This window comes from Notolepis coatsorum (assembly GCF_963971535.1).
Source record: "Notolepis coatsorum genome assembly, chromosome: 2".
In the NCBI taxonomy this organism is placed as follows: domain Eukaryota; kingdom Metazoa; phylum Chordata; class Actinopteri; order Aulopiformes; family Paralepididae; genus Notolepis; species Notolepis coatsorum.
In genome coordinates, this window is record NC_140166.1 from 214794267 (window position 1) to 214814823 (window position 20557).

The 20557-nt window shown below is 44.3% G+C and overlaps 1 protein-coding gene across 6 annotated transcripts in view; it reads left to right on the forward strand.

The window, feature by feature from the left end:
• klc1a (kinesin light chain 1a) overlaps window positions 1-20557 on the forward strand; it is a gene marked incomplete at its 3' end in the record, with an annotated part of 109512 nt that overhangs the window by 51955 nt on the left and 37000 nt on the right. For all 6 annotated transcript variants that reach the window (XR_014619421.1, XM_084308842.1, XM_084308844.1 and 3 more), the window contains 5 exons: window positions 6854-7027; window positions 12419-12518; window positions 14000-14052; window positions 16587-16654; window positions 17465-17573. Coding sequence is in view for 5 of the 6 variants with exons in the window: in XM_084308842.1 (XP_084164968.1) it covers window positions 6854-7027; window positions 12419-12518; window positions 14000-14052; window positions 16587-16654; window positions 17465-17573 (504 nt within the window). The remainder of the gene's footprint in view (window positions 1-6853; window positions 7028-12418; window positions 12519-13999; window positions 14053-16586; window positions 16655-17464; window positions 17574-20557) is intronic.

The window sequence follows — 20557 nt, forward strand, 5'->3', positions numbered from 1 at the left end:
GAGAGGAACAATGCATAATACAAAAACAATATTAAAAACGGAAAAGTAAATCAATTAAACAATTTAAATGAATTAAAACAACTACAGACTGTGGTGAAATGGCTGCTATTATAGATCTAAACTGACCAATGGATACTAAAGTATTGAGTTTTAAGGTGCTTTGTAAAAAAACGTTCCACGTGTCGGGGCCACAGAAGCTGAACGCAGATTTTCCTAATAATAATAATAATAATAATTCATTTAATTTATATAGCGCTTCTCAATAACCCGAAGTCGCTGACAGTAGTCGGGAGCAGGGGTACAAACAAAGAGGCGAAAGCAAAGAAAGAAAACAAAACAACAAAGAAACAAAAACAAAGGAACATGAGACCATGGGGGGAACGGGGGAGACAGCCTGATGGCACAAAAAAAAAGACTAGAGACATATCGATCAGGTTGGAGGGGAGGGGGGGGTTTAGGGGTGGGGGGGGTTGAAGGCAAGGGAGAACAGGTGGGTTTTGAGGCGAGCTTTGAAGGTGGAGAGTGTAGGGGAGTCTCTGATGGACTGGGGGAGGGAGTTCCAGAGTCGGGGTGCAGTGCGAGAGAAGGCCCGATCTCCGAAGTTTTTAAGCTTGGATGTCGGGACAGTGAGGGAGGCAGTGGAGGAGGACCGGAGGGAACGGGTTGGGCGGTAGGGGAGAAGGAGATCAGTCAGGTAGGGGGGGGCCAGGCTGTGGAGGGCTTTGAAGGTGAGGAGTAGTGTTTTAAAGTTAATGCGGTGTTTGATCGGGAGCCAGTGGAGGGAGTGGAGGACAGGAGTGATGTGTTCACGGGACCGGGTGTTAGTGAGGAGGCGGGCGGCTGAATTTTGGACCATTTGCAGTTTATGGAGGGAGCGGGAGGTGATACCAGTGAGGAGGGAGTTGCAGTAGTCCAGGCGGGTCTACTTCAGTGCAAACTCTGGGGACCTCCTTTTTATTTTGTGATAACATTTAAATTTTTCATTTTTACATGTAACACAACACAATACAGTAACAACAATAATACACAAGACATCACAGGCCAGTACTATCACAGCCGCCACAAAAAACTGGGGACCTCGTGTTGTTATTCAAGTAACTCCATTGTATGTAATGATTGGGAGAAGTCTTTTAGGTTCAAGTTCAAGTTTCTTTATTAGTTGTCATACAGAAGTACAGAATACAATATACTATACAGTACAGAGCAGAAATGGGATGAGGTACAATTTAGGTACAATTTACAGTAAGGTGTAATGAGGTATGGGGTTGTAGTGCAAATTCTTTACCAATAAATATAAAGTGTGTTAAGTGTCTAAAGTGGGTGCTGCAGTGAGTTGTTTGTTTAAAGTGAGTGTGTGGATGTGTGTGCTGTGAGTGCATTTGATGGTTGTTACATAGTGTTATTGTCATTTAGCATTCTGATGGCCTGAGGATGGCCTGAGTCTGGAAAGTAGCGTAAAAGCCCTGTCGCTCGGCGTGTCCGCTCCACTCTGGTGCCGACACGATGCCTCTCACATCCGTCTGCTCTGATCGCGCTCGTCTGCCGGAGGGCATTAATCCAGTACCACACGGGGTAAAGCTTCTCGGCAGAAGCCAGTGTCTGCATTACCCTTTTAGATTTCTTTCAAGCCTCGCCCCGTTCAATAAAGAGCCGGTCGATATCTGGGTGACCCGGACCTTGCAGTCGTGTTTTAGGGACGCGGCCGCGCCAACGATGGTTTTACTGCCAGAAACCTGCCAGATCGGCTCTGCAGAGGAGACAGTCATCATCAGGGGCACAGGTAGCTTAGAATCATCCGTCAGTCATCATCTAATCCTACTTCAGAATCAGGATGCCGTCTGTCGGATCATCTGATCCTAATCAGAATCAGAAAGGTCTTTATTATTGCCAAGTAAGTTTGCACACACAAGGAATTTGTTTCGGTCATTTGGTGCAACTTTAACAGACAATTAAGGTAGAATAATAAAATACAATGGAATATATAAACTAGATTAAAATAAAAGTACAATAACTTGGGGACTGTTGACCGAGCTTCTCAGTCGGATCACTCTCTAATGTCTCACACTATTTCTCCTGCATTCTCTCTTTATCCATCTGTTCCTTTATAGCTCTCCCCAAGTCTCTCTCTCTCTCTCATTTAAGTCTCCCTAATCGTTTGTTTGTTTTTCCTTGTATCACTTGATCTCTCTCTCTCTCCAGGCTCAGCCACCCAGTAGCTAATGGTCCTCTTCCTGTCTCGTCTCCAGCTACACTTTGCTTCCACACCTTCTGCTCTCAACGCCCTGAAGCCTAGTCCGGCCACACAGGAGAGCAGAGCTCACACTTCTCTCATATACAAAACCAATGGTGTCGGTCCCACGTGTGCGCGCCAAAGTACACGGCAGACTTTTGGCTCATGCATGTGTACAAGTATTAGTGTTGTCAAAAATATCGATTTTTCGATACATATCGATTCTGAATATTTAAAACAGTTTCAATACTCATTTCCCGCAATATCGATACTTTCTGCACTATCGATACCAGCCGGCGTTCTCGCGTGTCTTCTCTCCTTGTTGACACACGTACTGTAAACACACGCTGCTGCGGCATTGCCCCTCCCCCCCCTCCCCCCTCCCCTCGCGGACCTGTGTCAACAACTCCTCAGCTCTCACTCGCTCCAAGTGCATAGCCTCGACACGCAGCTCTTCTTTCAACATCACTGAATCATTAAACAAAATGACCCATTAAACGATTGACTTTAGTTTAATACGTGAGGCGTTGTCTAATGTTGGCCTTCGTGGCGTTCGTTGCAGGCTTGCAGCTGTTGGTTAGCTAACGTTAGCTATCGTTCTCAGTTGGCTAACGTTAGCTACCTAGCTACTAGCTAGCTAATACTGGCTGGCTGCCTACCTTTTAATTCGCAATGGAATGGCTAGCTAACTAACTGTACATATCGATGTGATTGGCTGAGACCGTAATTTTTGTACAGTTGGCTGGATTGGGGGTGGCCAGCTGGCTAGCTGGCAGTTCATGGTGCAGTAGCTGGCTAGATAGCTGGCTAATGTTGGCCAATATACAGTAGCTGTAACTGAATGATGCTAGCCTTATGTGGTCTTATGAGTTTCAGTTCATAGGAAAATACTTTGACTATAATGGTCCGAAGTAAATTAACTGTATATACTCTCTTTTAGAAACGCTGTCTCTTAAACAGTACTGTATATCTTGTATGTCATAAATGTCTGGATGTAACAGTACTGTTTATCTGTATGTCATATATGTTATGATGAATTGAAAATGGGGGACCCTGATGTAAACAAGACAAAAGTCTTTCTCTGGTCTGCATCCCCTTAACACTTTGGCTGCCTAAGGTTAAATTCATGATATACCATAGATTGCCAGCGCTATTTGTCTATGGAGAAAGTCCCCTTCTTTGCAGGGCTATAACTTTTTAAATTCTATTGCTACATTGCCATTATTAGGGCCCATTCAAAGTCCTATATGTATTGTTCATTGTGTAGCAACGTTAAACTTTTTCATTCACATATTCATAGTAAAGTATGGTCTAATGTATAAGTATGTTTTCATCTCTTTCTGCAGCTTTCTCCAGAACGTGATATATAGCCCCAAATGCATTATATTGATGATGAAATACAGTTTGATGGCAATCAGCGCGATATAAAAAATTCCAACTAGACGTACTTCTAGAAGTTACTACACGTCATCTGATGTTGACCGGATGGGCGAGGGGGCGTTTATAATTCCGTGGGCAGCGTTATACCAATCATCTAATGTGGGTCAAATGTTGATAATAGCAGTTAGTATCGAAGACGGTAACGTTACACGCTCAAACTCACCCCAGTCTCCGCGCGCCGTTGGGTGATCATCGTAGAGTAGAAATCTTATCATTATGGGATATATTTTTACCCGGTCCATCTCCAGCTTGTATAATGGTATATACGTCCAAATCATGTTGTTTATCGAGTTATTGCCAATCGATCACTGTGTAGCGTGACGAGCCAGAGTCCCATGACCTATAGCGAGCGCCCGGAAGTACTACGGACGTCTAGCACAACCTCTATGGCACATCCTGTTTGGCGATTGCGCCGATCGGCCACCAGATGGCGCTCCTGAACCGCCAGAGAGCTCAGTGGGTCCTGCTGGTGGATCTCAGGCCAGCGGAGGGGACATATGAATCCGATCGCAGATTTTTTAAATATTGATATAAGGACGACGTAACGCGTCCTCCGGCAACTTTAGCATGGCCAGCAAAGACGTCTAAAGACGGTTCCCGGCACCCAAAGTGTTAACAATTGTGTGTATTGAGCTGTACTGTATTGTACCCATTCTGCAATCTGTTAATACAATTTTCAATCAATCAATCTGTTATGCTTAACACGCAGTACTATTAACTTTACTTAATTTCTAAGATTATATCATTTAGTTATTTTTAAATGTCTGCTCTAAAGATAAACAAAGGGTTTTAAAAGTGTTATATTTATCTTCTCTTATAGTACCAGAGAGAAGCTGAGGAGAATCAACCAGCAACAAAAGAAAAATTTATTTAAAAAAATATATATATATTTATCTTTTTTTTTTTTTTTTTACATTTTAAGATTGAACCTTTTTCCCTGTGGTATCGACAATTGTATCGAACATCGATACTTTTCAAGGTATCGTATCGAAGTTTGAAATTCCAGTATCGTGACAACACTAATAAGTATATAAAGTATAGTATTTTGTTTTGCAAAAAAAGTATGCAGTCCTCAAGTTAAAAAATTGCCACTTTTCTGGGCGCCAGTTAAGAGGGTAACCCTTTCACTACCACACTACCAAAGGGTTAACCCGTTCACTGCCACACGACAACGTTTATTTATTTATAATCTTTTTTTTACAAATATGTTTATTGTTTAATTTCTTTTTTATATACGCAACAAAACATTGACAGAGAAACAAACCGGTATACATATGACAAGAAAATGGCTCAATACAGCTTTACAAGTTATGTAATAATAAATATATAGCAGGAGTGACCTTTTAAGGGGTCAACTCTCATCCAGTGACAGCATTGAGTAGAAACGATATGACAAAAAGACAGACAGGCATACAAACAACAAGAACACGGCTCAGATACAGCTTTTATTTTATTTTTTATCCTCTCTTTCTCCGATTTTTCTCTGTTTTCTCCCCGTCCCAATTTAGCCGTTGTGCCAATTTCCCCCCCTCCCCTACCTGGTTGTTGTTCGCATGTTCTCCTACTGGTCGGTACAAGGGAACCCTGAAGTATCCGCACGCTTCCTCCGACACGTGCAGCGACAGCCAGTGGCTCTCTTCTCACTTGGCAGCGAGGGCTCTCATTGGTGAAGTGTAACGCGTGGGAGGTCACGCTGCCTTCCTCAAGTCCTGCCTCCGCTGAGCAAGCGCCCAGACCTGACCTGTAGGCGTCGCTGTCCACAACGCCAGTTTCCCACCCACGGCTTCCCTCCCCCTAACCCAGCCAAACGGGTTAGTATAGCGATCAGCCCAAGCCAAGGCAATGCTGACTCCGGGAGTCGAGACCGCAGCCTCTTGCATTGGTGACGAGCGCAATCTCCGCTACGCCACCTGACCGACGGCTCAGATACAGCTTTACAAGTTATATAGCAAGAGTGATATTTAAGGAGTCGACTGCTGGCCAATGATAGCATCAATTGGACTAAAATAGACTAAGATACCCTCTGCAGCGACACAAACTACCGACAAAACAAGGCAGTAGTGACCTACAGGGAGGCTATGAGTTATAGTGTGGAAACCCACCAAGTACAGTGGCGGACAGTGCAGGTCCAATATGAGATAAATATGGATCCCAGATCTCATAGAAAGTGTCCCAACTTGGAGTGCAACATGCATGTGATGTATTCACAACTTGGAATACAGTCCATAATAATATTATGCCACAATCTCTTCGATGGAACATCATCCTTGATCCAGAATAAAATAATGTTTTTCCTGGCAGCAAATGTTAGCAAGTTGAACAATTCGATAGTGTTTGGATAAAAGCGTCAGCTAAATGACTAAATGTAAATGAAGAAAAATCCAAATCTACCCCCCCCAACCTGGTATTTCTACCAAGGTGCCCGCATTGTGTTGTGAACTGAACAAAAGGAAGAAAGCTACATTTGATGAAGAAGCGAGGAAGAAAACCTATTGTAGAACCACTGTGTCTGGGCCCTCTGGAGGGTGTGTTGTAGCGGACAAGTGACAGTACAGTGACAGTGACAGTACAACAAACCATAACCATTAGCAAGTCACATCGCAGTCCAGCTGCCCAGCCCTGGTATGCTTGCCTACTAGCCTGACTGTCCTTATTGTGATTATGTGGTTATATGATTTATGATTATGTATATGTGTGCATATGTGTGATTATCATATGGTGTGCCTGCCATATGTGTGCCTCTGCCTATACAGTGTTTATACATGTATAGCTTTGATTTGTCCCTGTACACTGTTTATTTTTTGTATTCTATTTATTATTATTATTTTTTTATATAGATGCACAACATGCCTAGAGAGTGAATGTACAGAATATGTTTTAAACTGTTTTTATATTAGCTTTAATATCCTTCTATTTTTTTCTATTTTCCTGTTTATTTTCTGGCTTAAACATCTAGCCCAGGGACTACACCTGAAAACTAGCAACCCTGCTAATGTTGGCATATTTACATTTAATTTTTTTTTTTTTTTTTAATTAATTTATAAATGTATAAACTGTTGATTAATATGCACTGTCCCTCAAATAAACGGAGTAAACTAAACTAAAACAACAGGGGATGATCAGAGTGGTAAAAGAGACGGGGAGCCGGTGTTGTTTTGAACCTCCGTGTGTTCTCTCCTCCAGGTCCTGGGGAAGGAGCACCCGGACGTGGCCAAGCAGCTGAACAACCTGGCCCTGCTGTGTCAGAACCAGGGCAAGTACGAGGAGGTGGAGTACTACTACATGAGGGCCCTGGAGATCTACCAGACCAAGCTGGGGCCCGACGACCCCAATGTGGCCAAGACCAAGAACAACCTGGTGAGAAGGTTCTCCACTCAAAGAAACACCTACGTTGACTAATAGTTTAATTAACTTCTACTTGATCTGTTGATTTAACGGACAAAACGTGTAAAATCCAGCGAGTTGCAGTCATGCAGAATATCTCTCTAAATCTAGTGCTGACCAGAGATGCGCTCGAAGGGTTTCAGGATATAACTAATTTAGCAGGAAAAAGACAAACATAAAAAAAAAATAACCAGCTAAGACAACCAGTAATGGACCACAAAGGGGGCAGCCCTATTCAGTCCTTTATTCTAATTGACAAGGACATGCTGATGTTTAGACATTACCAAGGACAAACAAATTATTCACAGCTGGTTGGTGTTTTGGGAAGCAGAGCCACTAGAGTAAGGCCATGTCCAGAGTAGACTAAAACAATTTTGGTCATTTTAGGCAAAGTATTTGATCGTTTGCACCTTTTTGCCACACGGAACTGCGTTCTGGCAGCCTGAAGACGGTACTTTCTGATACCAGCTCCCAGAGGGGCGCAATTCTGAAGACGCCCCCCGTTGCGTCACCATCTTTACAAGCGATACGTTGTCTTCTCCTGAACCGATGACGCGTAGCCCACCTCTCCCTTACCCCGCGTGTGAAAACATCACAACAACAATGACATGTACAGCTATTGAGCTTGATCAGGCTTTTACAGCTTTACATATTATGCTGTGCTCTCTCTATCTGTCTGAAGCGGAGCGGGGCTCTGCTGTGCTTACACACAATCCCGACCGAGGCGCGCACACATGCTCACACACGCGCTGTGCTCTGTCTATCTGTCTGAAGGCTACTGTGATGCAATACACGATACTAACTCGAGATTAGCGTCACATAGCTGGCCTTTTTTGTCTGAAAACCCAAGCACATATTGTTCCATAGCATATGCCTTCGGTTGATCATGACAAATCCTCTCTTACCTTGACGATTAAAAAGCCTCCATAATTTAGTAAATAAATCTGTTAGCTAAATAGCTAACCAACTAAATACAATAGACAGTGGTATCCTGAGGTAACTTTATGACAACGTTTGCTAGTCGAAATGACTGGACACACACAGGGACAAGTTAAACATCAATCAATTAATTTATTCCAACAGGTAGTTTGAGCTGCATGTGAGCCGCGGTCTTCATGCCATTGGTTGAACATAGGCCAGAAAAGACCCAGAACCAAAAGCTGATCTTTTGGCTCATATTGATATTTCTATGTTAATCCAGACGCAGTACCTTCTAGGGATGGGTATCGAATCCGGTACTTTTAAGGGTACCGACCGAATCACGCTTACTCGTTTACCGCAAAACGAACCCTATGAAGTGTGCCGCACGTTCACGTCAACGTTTACACGCACAATACACGCTTACCTAGGATTTGACTTGATTCAACAACAAAGCAGTCGGGGCAATGGCAAGCCAAAAACCGTCGCAAGTGTTATTACACTTTACAAAACTAGATGCAGACAACGCTCGCTGCAATATTATATATATATATGAACAAATTGTAAATAATAATGATAATAAATCATGTGAAGTTTGGAATTTCTTTTTTTTACAACTGAGGTAGGTAGATTACATTTTTAGAGACTAAAGTACAGAAAAAAGGTACCGTTGGGTACCGGTATCGGTTAAAATGTGAACGGTACCCAACCCTAGTACCGTCACATGTGTCAGCTGTAGAAAGGAGTGACTTAAAGGGGGACGCCACCCATTTTAAGATTTCACATGTTCTTGCGCACCAGTTCAGTCGGCATTCGTGACTAGAAATCGGAGAGAGAACCCTCCGGTCGGTGATGTCACTGGGATGTAAAATCTTGGGTAGCTCCACAGACAACGAATGTGGTTAGTAATGGAGGTCTAGCAATGCTAAGACTATAAACCTCATATGGGTGTAAGAGCTCACACGCACAGTTTATGGCGTCATAAAGTTAGAGCCCCTTTCATTGTCTCTGGACCAGCAGAATGGTTTTAACCTCTTAAGCATCAGGCAAAAACAGGGCCGTTTTTGTTTTTGAGACAGATAATTGAGACTGCATACCTTTTTTGCAAAGCTTAGCTTTATACTTTATATTTATAGCACATGCTCACTTTTGAGTGCTAATGTATTAGAGCAACAGAGGTTTGAACACACTGAAGTAAAAGTTGTGTGGACTCACATTTCTGTTTACTTGTTGCCAGATGCCTGTTTTTAAGTTCCAGCTGAGAGGTAGGAGCTGGAAAACACAACGGTCTTATGTAGTAGTTCTTCGTCTTCTTGTGTCACCTTCCCCCACTCTCACCCGCCCCGTGTGGGATCGCTTTCGCTACAACTGTGATCAATCATTTTCGCCATCAGCAGTGATTGGTCAGTTCAGGACTGGTCATTACCGGACGTGGTCATTTGACGGAGCGCCCTGTCAAATGACGCTCGCAGGATATATCATCTTGTAACCCAGAGCCGGCAGACGAGGAGAAAGTGCCGGGAGTGCGTGCGAGTGCGTGACGGCCCGCCGTCGATGCTTAAGAGGTTAAGGTGTCTTGTCTCGATACTATCGAATATAAATCCTTGAGGTTTTGGATGTTCAGTTGGTTTATATGGGCGGCATAGTTTCAGATGTTACGCACGGAGGCGTTTGATCTTAATTTGGATGATCTTTCTAATCTAATTCAACAGCGTAATCCCGCTTGGTGAAACACCCCCTCTCACCCGTCGGCTTGTGGACCCATTCCTCTGGCTTTGATCAGGGGTTTAACCTGACTTTCAGAGTAGCTTAGGTGTTAAAAGCTGCCCCATAGGGGGCTTTGCATGGTCTTTAAACTCTCTAGAAATGGCACACAACTTCAGTGTGCATAATAAGGCTCTTGGGAATCCACCCTGAAGGGCTAATGCAAGGAGCAGACACTATTGAATCTCATTCAGAAGTGCCTGGCAAAGAAAAATCGACAAACTAGTTTGCGTGAAGAAGGGAGTTTCCTTCCTTTAGGTAATCGTTAAAAACTAAAAAAAAAGAATAATAATTAGGCTGTCAAAAATGTTAATGTGCAGGAAACGCCCCTGGGTTTGATTTGAGTTCAACATTAAAGTAATATTTCACCCTGGCAGAGCGTTGTAATCTCTTAGCTCATATCTCCACACCTGAATGTCCCTTCGGGGATGAATAATGCTTTATCCATCTGTCTGGGAGCCGAGCAGCAGGCGGGCTCCGCACTCCTCCAGGGATCCTCTGTCATCTCCAGCATTCCTTCCTGACACTCTTATCAATAATTACACAGGAAAAATGCCCTTTTGAAATGTAGGACCCTGGACACGCAATGAACCATTATTACTTGGGTATACTCGTGTCAGAAGTGTGATTTATTTAATTTTTTTTTAATAAAAGTGAGTGGTGTTGACTGTGGTTAGAATAAAAAAAAAATACAACAACATCATCCAAATGTGTAGGATACAAAATGATACAATTAAAGGTAGTTCATCGAGCCTATATTACACCATGTAAAATAAAGAAATTTGATCATGCCATTTCAGATTGGTGCTGGCATGGATGTGGGGAGGTAGGAACGCTCATCCACATTTTGTGGCATTGCCCCACAGTGAAGAGTTTTTGGCACAAGGTTATTTTAAGACCATCCTCTATTCTCGATGTTAAAATACCCTTATGTCCAAGAGTCTGCCTCTTGGGCATAGGGGTAGTATACAATCAGCACTCACGCAACGCATCATTACACTAGCGCATATGTCAGTTAAGCGTACAATCATGTTGAATTGGAAGATACAAAAGCCAAATTGTTTTTGCATTGACACCTGGATGAGGGATTTCATGGACCTATTGTCAATGGAACGAGCAGCTTCAACACTCGCTGAATATGACCATGGAGAGGACGGTCCCTGGATCTTTATAAGGACATATTTGGTTAAGGTGGGATTACAATGTTATCAAGGATGAATATGAAAAAGGGGATCTGATCTGATGGTACTTGTGCTTTATAATGTATTGTGTATGTATGTACATGTATTTTATGTCCGGATGGTGTATCTATGGAACGGTCACTGTCTCTATCACACTCACATGTGCGCAGGTATAGCCGCATACAAGTATCTAGGATACACATATTCATATGTGTACATAATAGGTTTACACACACTCATATACACAAGGATAAGTTATACACGTCAGGGGCACACATACATGCACATACTCACTTATAGGAAATAGGCATACACACACCTACATATACACATAGTTGAAGTATAGGCTTTCACTGACACATATGGGGGATACACATGTATATAGGAGACACACACATACGTAGCTGAGACGCACATATATATACACGTCTGAGATATACACTCACATAGGGGGCAGAGGCACACATGGATACGAGACACACACAAGAGATAGGAGTACAGTCACATACCAGGAAGATGCACACACACACATATGAGGCATGTACACATGCTTACGTGATACACGTACCCACATACATGTGTTGGAGACATGCGTGCATGCATGTTATCATGCACAACTGCATATGTCTGGGGCGCTTTCTCTCACATGCAATATGGAGAAGGGTGGCATCCCGATAGAGGATGCAGCACATACCTGCTCGAAGGTAGTTCGGTCTACATGCAAAGTATATATATCAGGGATGTATACGCATAATGTATAGTATAGTATGTTTCTTTTTTCGTAAGTCTTTTTTTATTTTCCATGTCAGTTGTTAATGTATTTGTATGAGTCCTTTACATGTTTTGTATGTTCTTACAAAAAAGAAAAAGGCTAATCCTGGAAATTGCATATGATGATGTGGAAAGAGATGTTTTGAATATTGGAGAGATTTGTGCAAAAAATATCAATTAAAAAAAAAAAAAAAATAAGGACATATTTGGAGAATTGTTATGACTGAATGTAGAAGTGTTTGATCTGCACACACACCCCCCCCATTTCTTTGTGTGTTTTGTCTGTATTGTACTATGTTTGAGTTTTGTTTTGTCTGTATTGTACTGTATTTATGTTGAGCTGTTTTGTCTTTCAAACTATTAATAATAATAAAAAAGAAAAAAAGAATGCCTGCTAGAAAAGTCTGTGAGCTGCTAGAATAGTTTTCCTGAAAACCTATACGGGTATATGTAGAGAACGAGCACGCTTTGATGTAATTGTGGGGCGACAGTCGGGGAGGTAGAGAAGTCGTCTTGTAATCCGGAGGTTCTCGGTTCGATTCCCGCTCCTCCCGGGCAGCATGTCGAAGTGTCCTTGAGCCAAGACACTTAACCCCTAACTGCTCCCGATGAGCAGGTCGGCACATTGTGTGGTCGCCTCCGCCGTCGGTGTGTGAATGTGTGAGTGAGCAAATTGTAAAGCACTTTGGATAAAAGAGATATTTACCATCTTCCTCCCTGCGTCCTCCAGGCCTCCTGTTACCTGAAGCAGGGGAAGTTCAAGCAGGCGGAGACCTTGTACAAAGAGATCCTCACCCGCGCGCACGAGAGGGAGTTCGGCTCTGTAGACGGTGAGACGCGCCTCTGTGTTCACGACCACACATCTCTGACCACACATCTCACAACCACACATATCTGACCACACATATCTGACCACACATCTCTGACCACACATCTCATGCCCACACATCACTGACCACACATATCTGACCACACATATCTGACCACACATATCTGACCACACATCACTGACCACACATATCTGACCGCACATCTCTGACCACACATCTCACAACCACACATATCTGACCACACATCTCTGACCACACATCACTGACCGCACATCTCTGACCGCACATCTCATGACCATACATCTCACAACCACACATATCTGACCACACATCTCACAACCACACATCTCTGACCACACATCTCTGACCACACATCACTGACCACACATCTCACAACCACACATCTCTGACCACACATCTCTGACCACACATCTCTGACCACACATATCTGACCACACATCTCTGACCACACATCTCTGACCACACATCTCTGACCACACATCACTGACCGCACATCACTGACCGCACATCTCACAACCACATCTCTGCAATATTCTCAGGAACATTTTGTAAAGAAAAATGTTTGTTGATCATTTCAACCTCAACCTATTAGAACCAGTGTTTTTCAATCAAAGTTACGTGGTAAATTCCTCCAGGCAGGGCAGGGGACAGAAATACACCTGAACGAGGAGGTCTCTCTGTGAGCTAGTCGCTCTCATCCAGGGGAGCCTGTTGGGGGGGGGGGGGGTGTCTTGAAAAGATATGCAAATACATTATGGTATTTATGTTCCTTCTTGTGAAATAATGAATATTTAAAGTGTAAAGTCCTCCTCTGATCATTAATCAAGGGAAATCGCCTGAAAGGGAAAATAAAAATCATTCTTTGATGTTTATTATCCTCGATGCGTCGGGGGGCGGGGGGGGGGCTGGCGTAGGGGCCACAAACCAACAAGATGGAGAGCCAGGCTATAAAATGGAAAATCATAATTATTACATTAATGATGAATCTTCTACACCAGGGGAGTTGATGAAAATGGCCCCAAATCCTAAAAATGCCCCCAAACACTGCTAGTACCATCACCCCCCCCCCCCCCCCCCCCCCCCCCCATGCACACACGCACAACAACACAAGGTTGACCTTTTGGGCTAAATAACACAAGCCGGTTTATCTCTCTCTCTCACACACTCTGTCACTGTTTGTTTGTTATGTGCATATTTGAAATAAACTTCAATCAATCTCTCTATCTCTATCTCTCCCTCTGTCTCTCTCTCTCCCTCTCTCCCTCTCTATGTCTGTGTTGGGGGCAGTGAGTTGGATGGAGAGGATGTGGGTTTCAGCTTTTTGTATGTTAGCATAAAACGTGCATAATTAAACTTATGTAAGTAATGTATAATATTTGTCAGGATGTTTGTATATGTTTCTTTGTTCATCACTCATTCACATACTCACTCTCTCTCTCTCTCTCTCTCTCTCTCTGCAGATGAGAACAAACCAATATGGATGCATGCGGAGGAGAGAGAGGAGCACAGCAAGGTGTGTGTGTATTTGTGTGTGTGTGTGTGTGCGTGTGCGCACGCCTCCGTAGAGGTTTAGGCAGTGCTGCTGCCAGTGCCATGGGTTTATCACGGGGTCGATGACTGATGACTCTAGTATCTCACAGCAACATTTATGGGGAAAGAATGATCCTATTCAGCCCCATCCTGACACGACCACACTGGCTTCCTGGGCTGCATGTGAAGCTGTTATTGACTAAGCAAATTCTTACTGGACCAAGTAGACACACCATAGGATGTTCTGATCCAAGGGGATTTAAGTGAACAAAAGGAAATTATGTTTCCTACGTTGCTTTTCTTCTATTACTTTAATGGTAAATGGCTGCATTTTTATAGCGCTTTTTTTTTATCCACTTTCTCTCCTCTTTTTCTATTTTTTCTCCCATCCCAATTTTGCTGTGCCAATTCTCCCCTCCCCTGTCTTGAACGTTGCTCGCATATGCCCCCCACTGGCCGGTTGTAGGGAGGATAGAAGCCTTGCATCACGTGTCCCCTCCAATACACGAGGAGGCAGCCTGTCGCATCTTTTCACCTGCCAGCGCGGACTCTCTTTGGCGAGGTGTAACGTGTGGGAGGCTCACACTACCCCCACCATTTCCTGTCTCTGCTGTGCAGGCGTCGCTGTCCACAACGTCCAGATTACCACCCATCGACTTCCACCCTCTAACTCTGCCAATTGAGTTAGTATGACGGCCGGCCCAAGCCGGAGGCAACGCCGACAGCCGGATTCGAACCCGGTGTCTCTTGCGTTGGTGACGAGCGCAATGTCCGCTACGCCACCCAGCCGCCTATTTATAGCGCTTTTATTAGATTAGATTCACTTTATTGTCATTACACAGTACAAGACAGTGCAACGAGATTGTGTACGTCTAACCAGGATGTGACAAGCATATAAATAAAACTGTACAGTAAAGTGCAATGGTTAGCACAATGTGAAATGGTGAGAATACAAAATATAATAAAAAATAATCATTCAAATAAAGTCTACATAAGCTACTATGGCTATATACACAGGTATACAGTGAGGTGCAGTGGGCTAGGTAGAGTTTTGATTCAGAAGTCTTTTATCCAAAGCGCTTTACATTTTGTTCCTCACATTTTAACCCGTTCACTCACACATTCACACACCGACGACGGAGGCGACCATGCAAGGTGCCGACCTGCTCATCGGGAGCAATTAGGGCTTAAGTGTCTTGCTCAAGGACACTTCGACACGCTGCCCGGGAGGAGCGGGAATCGAGCCGGGAACCTCCGGATTACCGGACGACTGCTCTACCTCCTGACCCACCGTTGGCCCCCAAAGTCCAGTGCTTATGAATGACCAAAAGCATATTCGGGAATATTACTTTAATGACCAGAAATGTGCTTAGTAGTAATAAAAACACACCAAAAAAAATGTGCTTAGTGTTTTCTAGGAAGTAACTCACTCTGTGTGAAAGCAAAACAAACGGAAAAATCCACGAATCAGCTAAAAAAAACTATTAGTGGGCGAAATCCTAGTTGTGCAAAGAAATAACTCGCTAAGTGTGAAAAATAAAACCAACAGAAATATCCATGAATCGGCTAAAAACCAATTAGAGCGGGAAATCCTAGTTGTGCAGGAATGTGGGCTACTTTTCAACACCTGTCGTCGGAGCAGGTCGACGTGTGCGTCCAGGGTGGTTCCACGACTTCACTCACGGCCACTCCCGCGGTGTCGGGCGACAGTGCCATCGTGAGGTAGAGCAGTCGTCTAGTAGTAATCCGGAGGTTCCCGGTTCCATTCCCGCTCCTCCCTGGCAGCGTGTCAAAGTGTCCATGACACTTAAGTTAACCCCCTAACTGCTCCCGATGAGCAGGTCGGCACCTTGCATGGTCGCCTCCTCCGGCATGTGTGCGTGAATGTGAGGAACATTATTGTGAAGCGCTTTGGATAAAAGCTGCTATATAAATGCAGCCATTTGCCATCTGTACCGGGAATCGAACGTGTGTGTGTGTGTGTGTGTGTGTGTGTGTGTGTGTGTGTGTGTGTGTGTGTGTGTGTGTGTGTGTGTGTGTGTGTGTGTGTGTGTGTGTGTGTGTGTGTGTGTGTGTGTGTGTGTGTGTGTGTGTGTGTGTGTGTGTGTGTGCGAGAGGTGGAATAAGAAGGGATTGGGTTTGATTAGCAGATGAAGCGTCAGTACTATGAGCCTCTGACTGCTGAGTACTGTAACTGTAACTCTCAAACAGCGAGAGCTTTTTTAGTCACGGTTTAAACGGCTTTACTGGTTTAGTTCGACCAGGGGATTGAGTCGTTGACCCGGAGTTAATCCCGCCACTAAACACTCTCTCATGTCCCCTTTTGATGGTGTTAAGAAAAAGCCCCCCCCAGCCTGAAATGGAGTAATGTCCCTCTCTTTGAACGGTAGAGTCATTACACGCCTCATTCCGTGCGCTCTGGGCTTTTTGTCCAGAGACTTAATTGGAACATTAAGTTCATTTAATATTTATTCCCTTTTTGAAGTGGTGTGTAAACACATCTCTCTCTCCTGCCAGGGCAAGCAGAAGGACGGGTCCCCGTTCGGAGAGTACGGAGGCTGGTACAAAGCGTGTAAAGTCGACAGGTCAGTGACTCCAGCAGCCCTTTGGACCCCGCTCTGCTGTGGCATTAGAGGCTGTTCTCCTTGTCTGCATGACTGGACACAATATATATATATATGTGTGTTATACAGAGTTGTGCGGGTCTGGGGAAAAGCCTTTAGATGTTTACATTTGATCATTTCCAGGCCTTGAAAAAACGAAGAAAAGTTACAATATACATATGACTACACATGAACTCATAGTCATTTCACATATTGTGATATTAGTTTCTGTGAAGAATGATGTTCAGCTGTAGCGTGAAATGGCCCCAACACTGTTGCCGTACTGAACACTAACTAATATCTTCAAAACCACTACAATTATTGCATTTTTTGGAAAAAAAATATAAAATGGAAAATTTGTAGTAGAAACCCTGAATATGGTTTTAACCCTTTCACTGCCGCACTACCAAAACGGTTAACCCTTTCACTGCGACAATACACAGAAGGTTAACCCTTTCACTGCCACACAACAGCCGGTTAACCCTTTACTATCACACAACCGATGGCGACCGTCGGTTGCTTTACTATCACACAACCGATGGCGACCGTCGGTTGTGCGATAGTAAAGGGTTAACCTTCTGTCGTGTGGCAGTGAAAGGGTTAAAGTGCTCCCTCTACAGGTGGTTCCAGTGGAATTGCATCGCTAAGTAACCATAGTAACCATATGGACCAAGGTTTCATTCCCACTGCAGTGTGTACTCACATCGATAGCAGGAAATCAATGGTAGTTTGTTTTAACCATGTTTGTCTTTGCTCTCTGTATTGACATGTTCTTCCTCCGGTCCCCTGCAGCCCCACGGTGACCACCACCCTGAAGAACCTGGGCGCCCTCTACAGGCGGCAGGGCAAGTTCGAGGCGGCAGAAACACTGGAGGAAGCAGCTCTGCGGTCCAGAAAACAGGTGTGACCGCTGACCGGTGTGACTGCTGACCGCTGACCGGTGTGACTGCTGACTGGTGTAACTGCTGACCTCTGACTGGTGTGACTGCTGACTGGTGTGACTGCTGACCGCTGACCGGTGTGACTGCTGACTGGTGTAACTGCTGACCTCTGACTGGTGTGACTGCTGACTGGTGTAACTGCTGACCGCTGACTGGTGTGACCGCTGACCGGTGTGACTGCTGACTGGTGTAACTGCTGACCTCTGACTGGTGTGACTGCTGACTGGTGTAACTGCTGACCTCTGACTGGTGTAACTGCTGACCGCTGACTGGTGTGACCGCTGACTGGTGTGACTGCTGACTGGTGTAACTGCTGACCGCTGACTGGTGTGACTGCTGACTGGTGTAACTGCTGACCGCTGACTGGTGTGACTGCTGACTGGTGTAACTGCTGACCGCTGACTGGTGTGACCGCTGACCGGTGTGACTGCTGACTGGTGTGACTGCTGACTGGTGTAACTGCTGACTGGTGTGACTGCTGACTGCTGACTGGTGTGACTGCTGACTGGTGTAACTGCTGACCTCTGACTGGTGTGACTGCTGACTGGTGTGACTGCTGACTGGTGTGACTGCTGACCTCTGACTGGTGTGACTGCTGACCTCTGACTGGTGTGACCTCTGACCGGTGTGACTGCTGACCGGTGTGACTGCTGACCGGTGTGACTGCTGACCGGTGTGACTGCTGACCGGTGTGACTGCTGACTGGTGTGACTGCTGACTGGTGTGACTGCTGACCTCTGACTGGTGTGACTGCTGACCTCTGACTGGTGTGACCTCTGACCGGTGTGACTGCTGACCGGTGTGACTGCTGACCGGTGTGACTGCTGACTGGTGTGACTGCTGATTGGTGTGACTGCTGACTGGTGTGACTGGTGTGACTGCTGATTGGTGTGACTGCTGACTGGTGTGACCTCTGACTGGTGTGACTGCTGACCTCTGACTGGTGTGACTGCTGACCTCTGACTGGTGTGACCTCTGACCGGTGTGACTGCTGACCGGTGTGACTGCTGACCGGTGTGACTGCTGACTGGTGTGACTGCTGACTGGTGTGACTGCTGACTGGTGTGACCGCTGACTGGTGTGACTGCTGACTGGTTTGACTGCTGACTGGTGTGACTGCTGACTGGTGTGACTGCTGACTGGTGTGAACACTGACTCTGTGAACTAGGGCTGTAGTCAACCAAAGAGAACCTTGGTCGACCAGATTGGTCGAGGGTCAGGTTGTAAAAATAATAATAATAATAATAATAATAATAATAATAATAATAATAATAATAATAATAATAATAATAATAATAATAATAATAATAATAATAATAATAATAATAATAATAATAATAATTATTATTATTATTATTATTATTATTAAAATAAAAAATATTTAAAAATAATTTAAGTTCTTTCTGGATTAAGGCTTGATTAAATTAAATCGGCTTGCCGTGGTAGTCAGTGATACTGGTGTCATTCTGTGTTCAGGCATCCACTGAGTAAATTAATTGCCTACTGCCCCCTTATGCAACAACTTAGTTTCAGTTTCACTTGTAGAGAGGATATAACTTCACGTGAAGCCGAGACTGAAGAAGACTAGAGAACAGATGACATGTTACACAACAATGGCAGAGGATTTGTCAATATTTTGGATTTAAACACAGCAGCAACTGGAGAGGAGCTCGGATGATCAGTCCGGAAACGTATGTAGTGCTTTTTATTTTTCTCTCCGATCAGCTGTGAGAAAGTCCGAGGGAGAAAGTTGGCATGTGTGTGTGTCTTTCCATTGGTTAACATTATTGGGCGAACAAGAAAACTAAAGAAAACTGTAAAATTGTAATGACCCTGCTGTGTTACAAACATATAATTCATTCATGGTTTTGTTTTAGGGACACCTAGGCTGTAGTAAACGGGAGGGGGGGGGGGGAGGGGAGAAACAGCCGAGTGCAGAGTGTCGGTGCGCATTGATTTGATTTGATTTTATTGATGGATTAAAAACACACAACAAGGATCCAAAGGATAACATGAGAAAGAGTAAAACCCTTATTTCCGTCATGGTCCCAGGGCTGTTAGGCCACAACAAAAAAAAAACACGACAATAACACAACACTCATACATTTAAAACATTATAAGACTAACCTATCGCTAAAATTGTATACCCCACAATAACTAAAAACTGACAATAACACAAAGCTCAAACATTTAAAACATTAAAAGACTAACCTATTGCTAAAATTGTATACCCCACAATAACTAAAAACTGATTGGAAACCCATTCAAACTATAGGGGGCTATTCTTCTATTCTGTCCATGAGCCACTTCCTGACGCTTCTCTTGAAGCTGTGGAGGCTCAAGCTCTGCTTGATGGGGAGAGGCAGCTTGTTCCAATCCTGGGCTCCAGAGAAAGTAAGGGAGCATTGGCCCAGTTTCGATTGGAAAGAAGCAGGCTTCAGGTTTGCTATGCTTGCTCTAGTTCTGTGGTTGTGGGATTCGTTGACCGGGGTGAAGTAGTTTTGGAGGTATCTAGGGGACCTTTGGTTTATAATATTGTGCACTATGTTCAGTCTGAGCTGGGTAACTCTGGCCTCTAAAGGAAGCCAGTTTAGCTCCTGGAAGTGACTCCTCCCTATGTGGGTGCGAGGGCCAAGACCCATTACCACCCTTACTAGCTTATTTTGGGAAACCTGAAGCTTCTTTTTTATGTTCACTGACAGGCCCTCGAACCACGATACGCTACCATAGTCAAAGTGGCAGAGTACTAGGCTATTTGCTAATAGCCTGAGGCTATCTCTGCCAAGGAGGTTGGCTTTCCTAGCTAGGTACCTGGTGCGGGCGTTGACTTTGCCCAGTACTTGGGAGGCCATAGCCTCCCCATCTAGGCTCCCGTCTATCATACAGCCTAGATACTTCGCTTTTTTTTGCTGTTTTAGGGTTACAGCTCCTAGCTGGATATTAA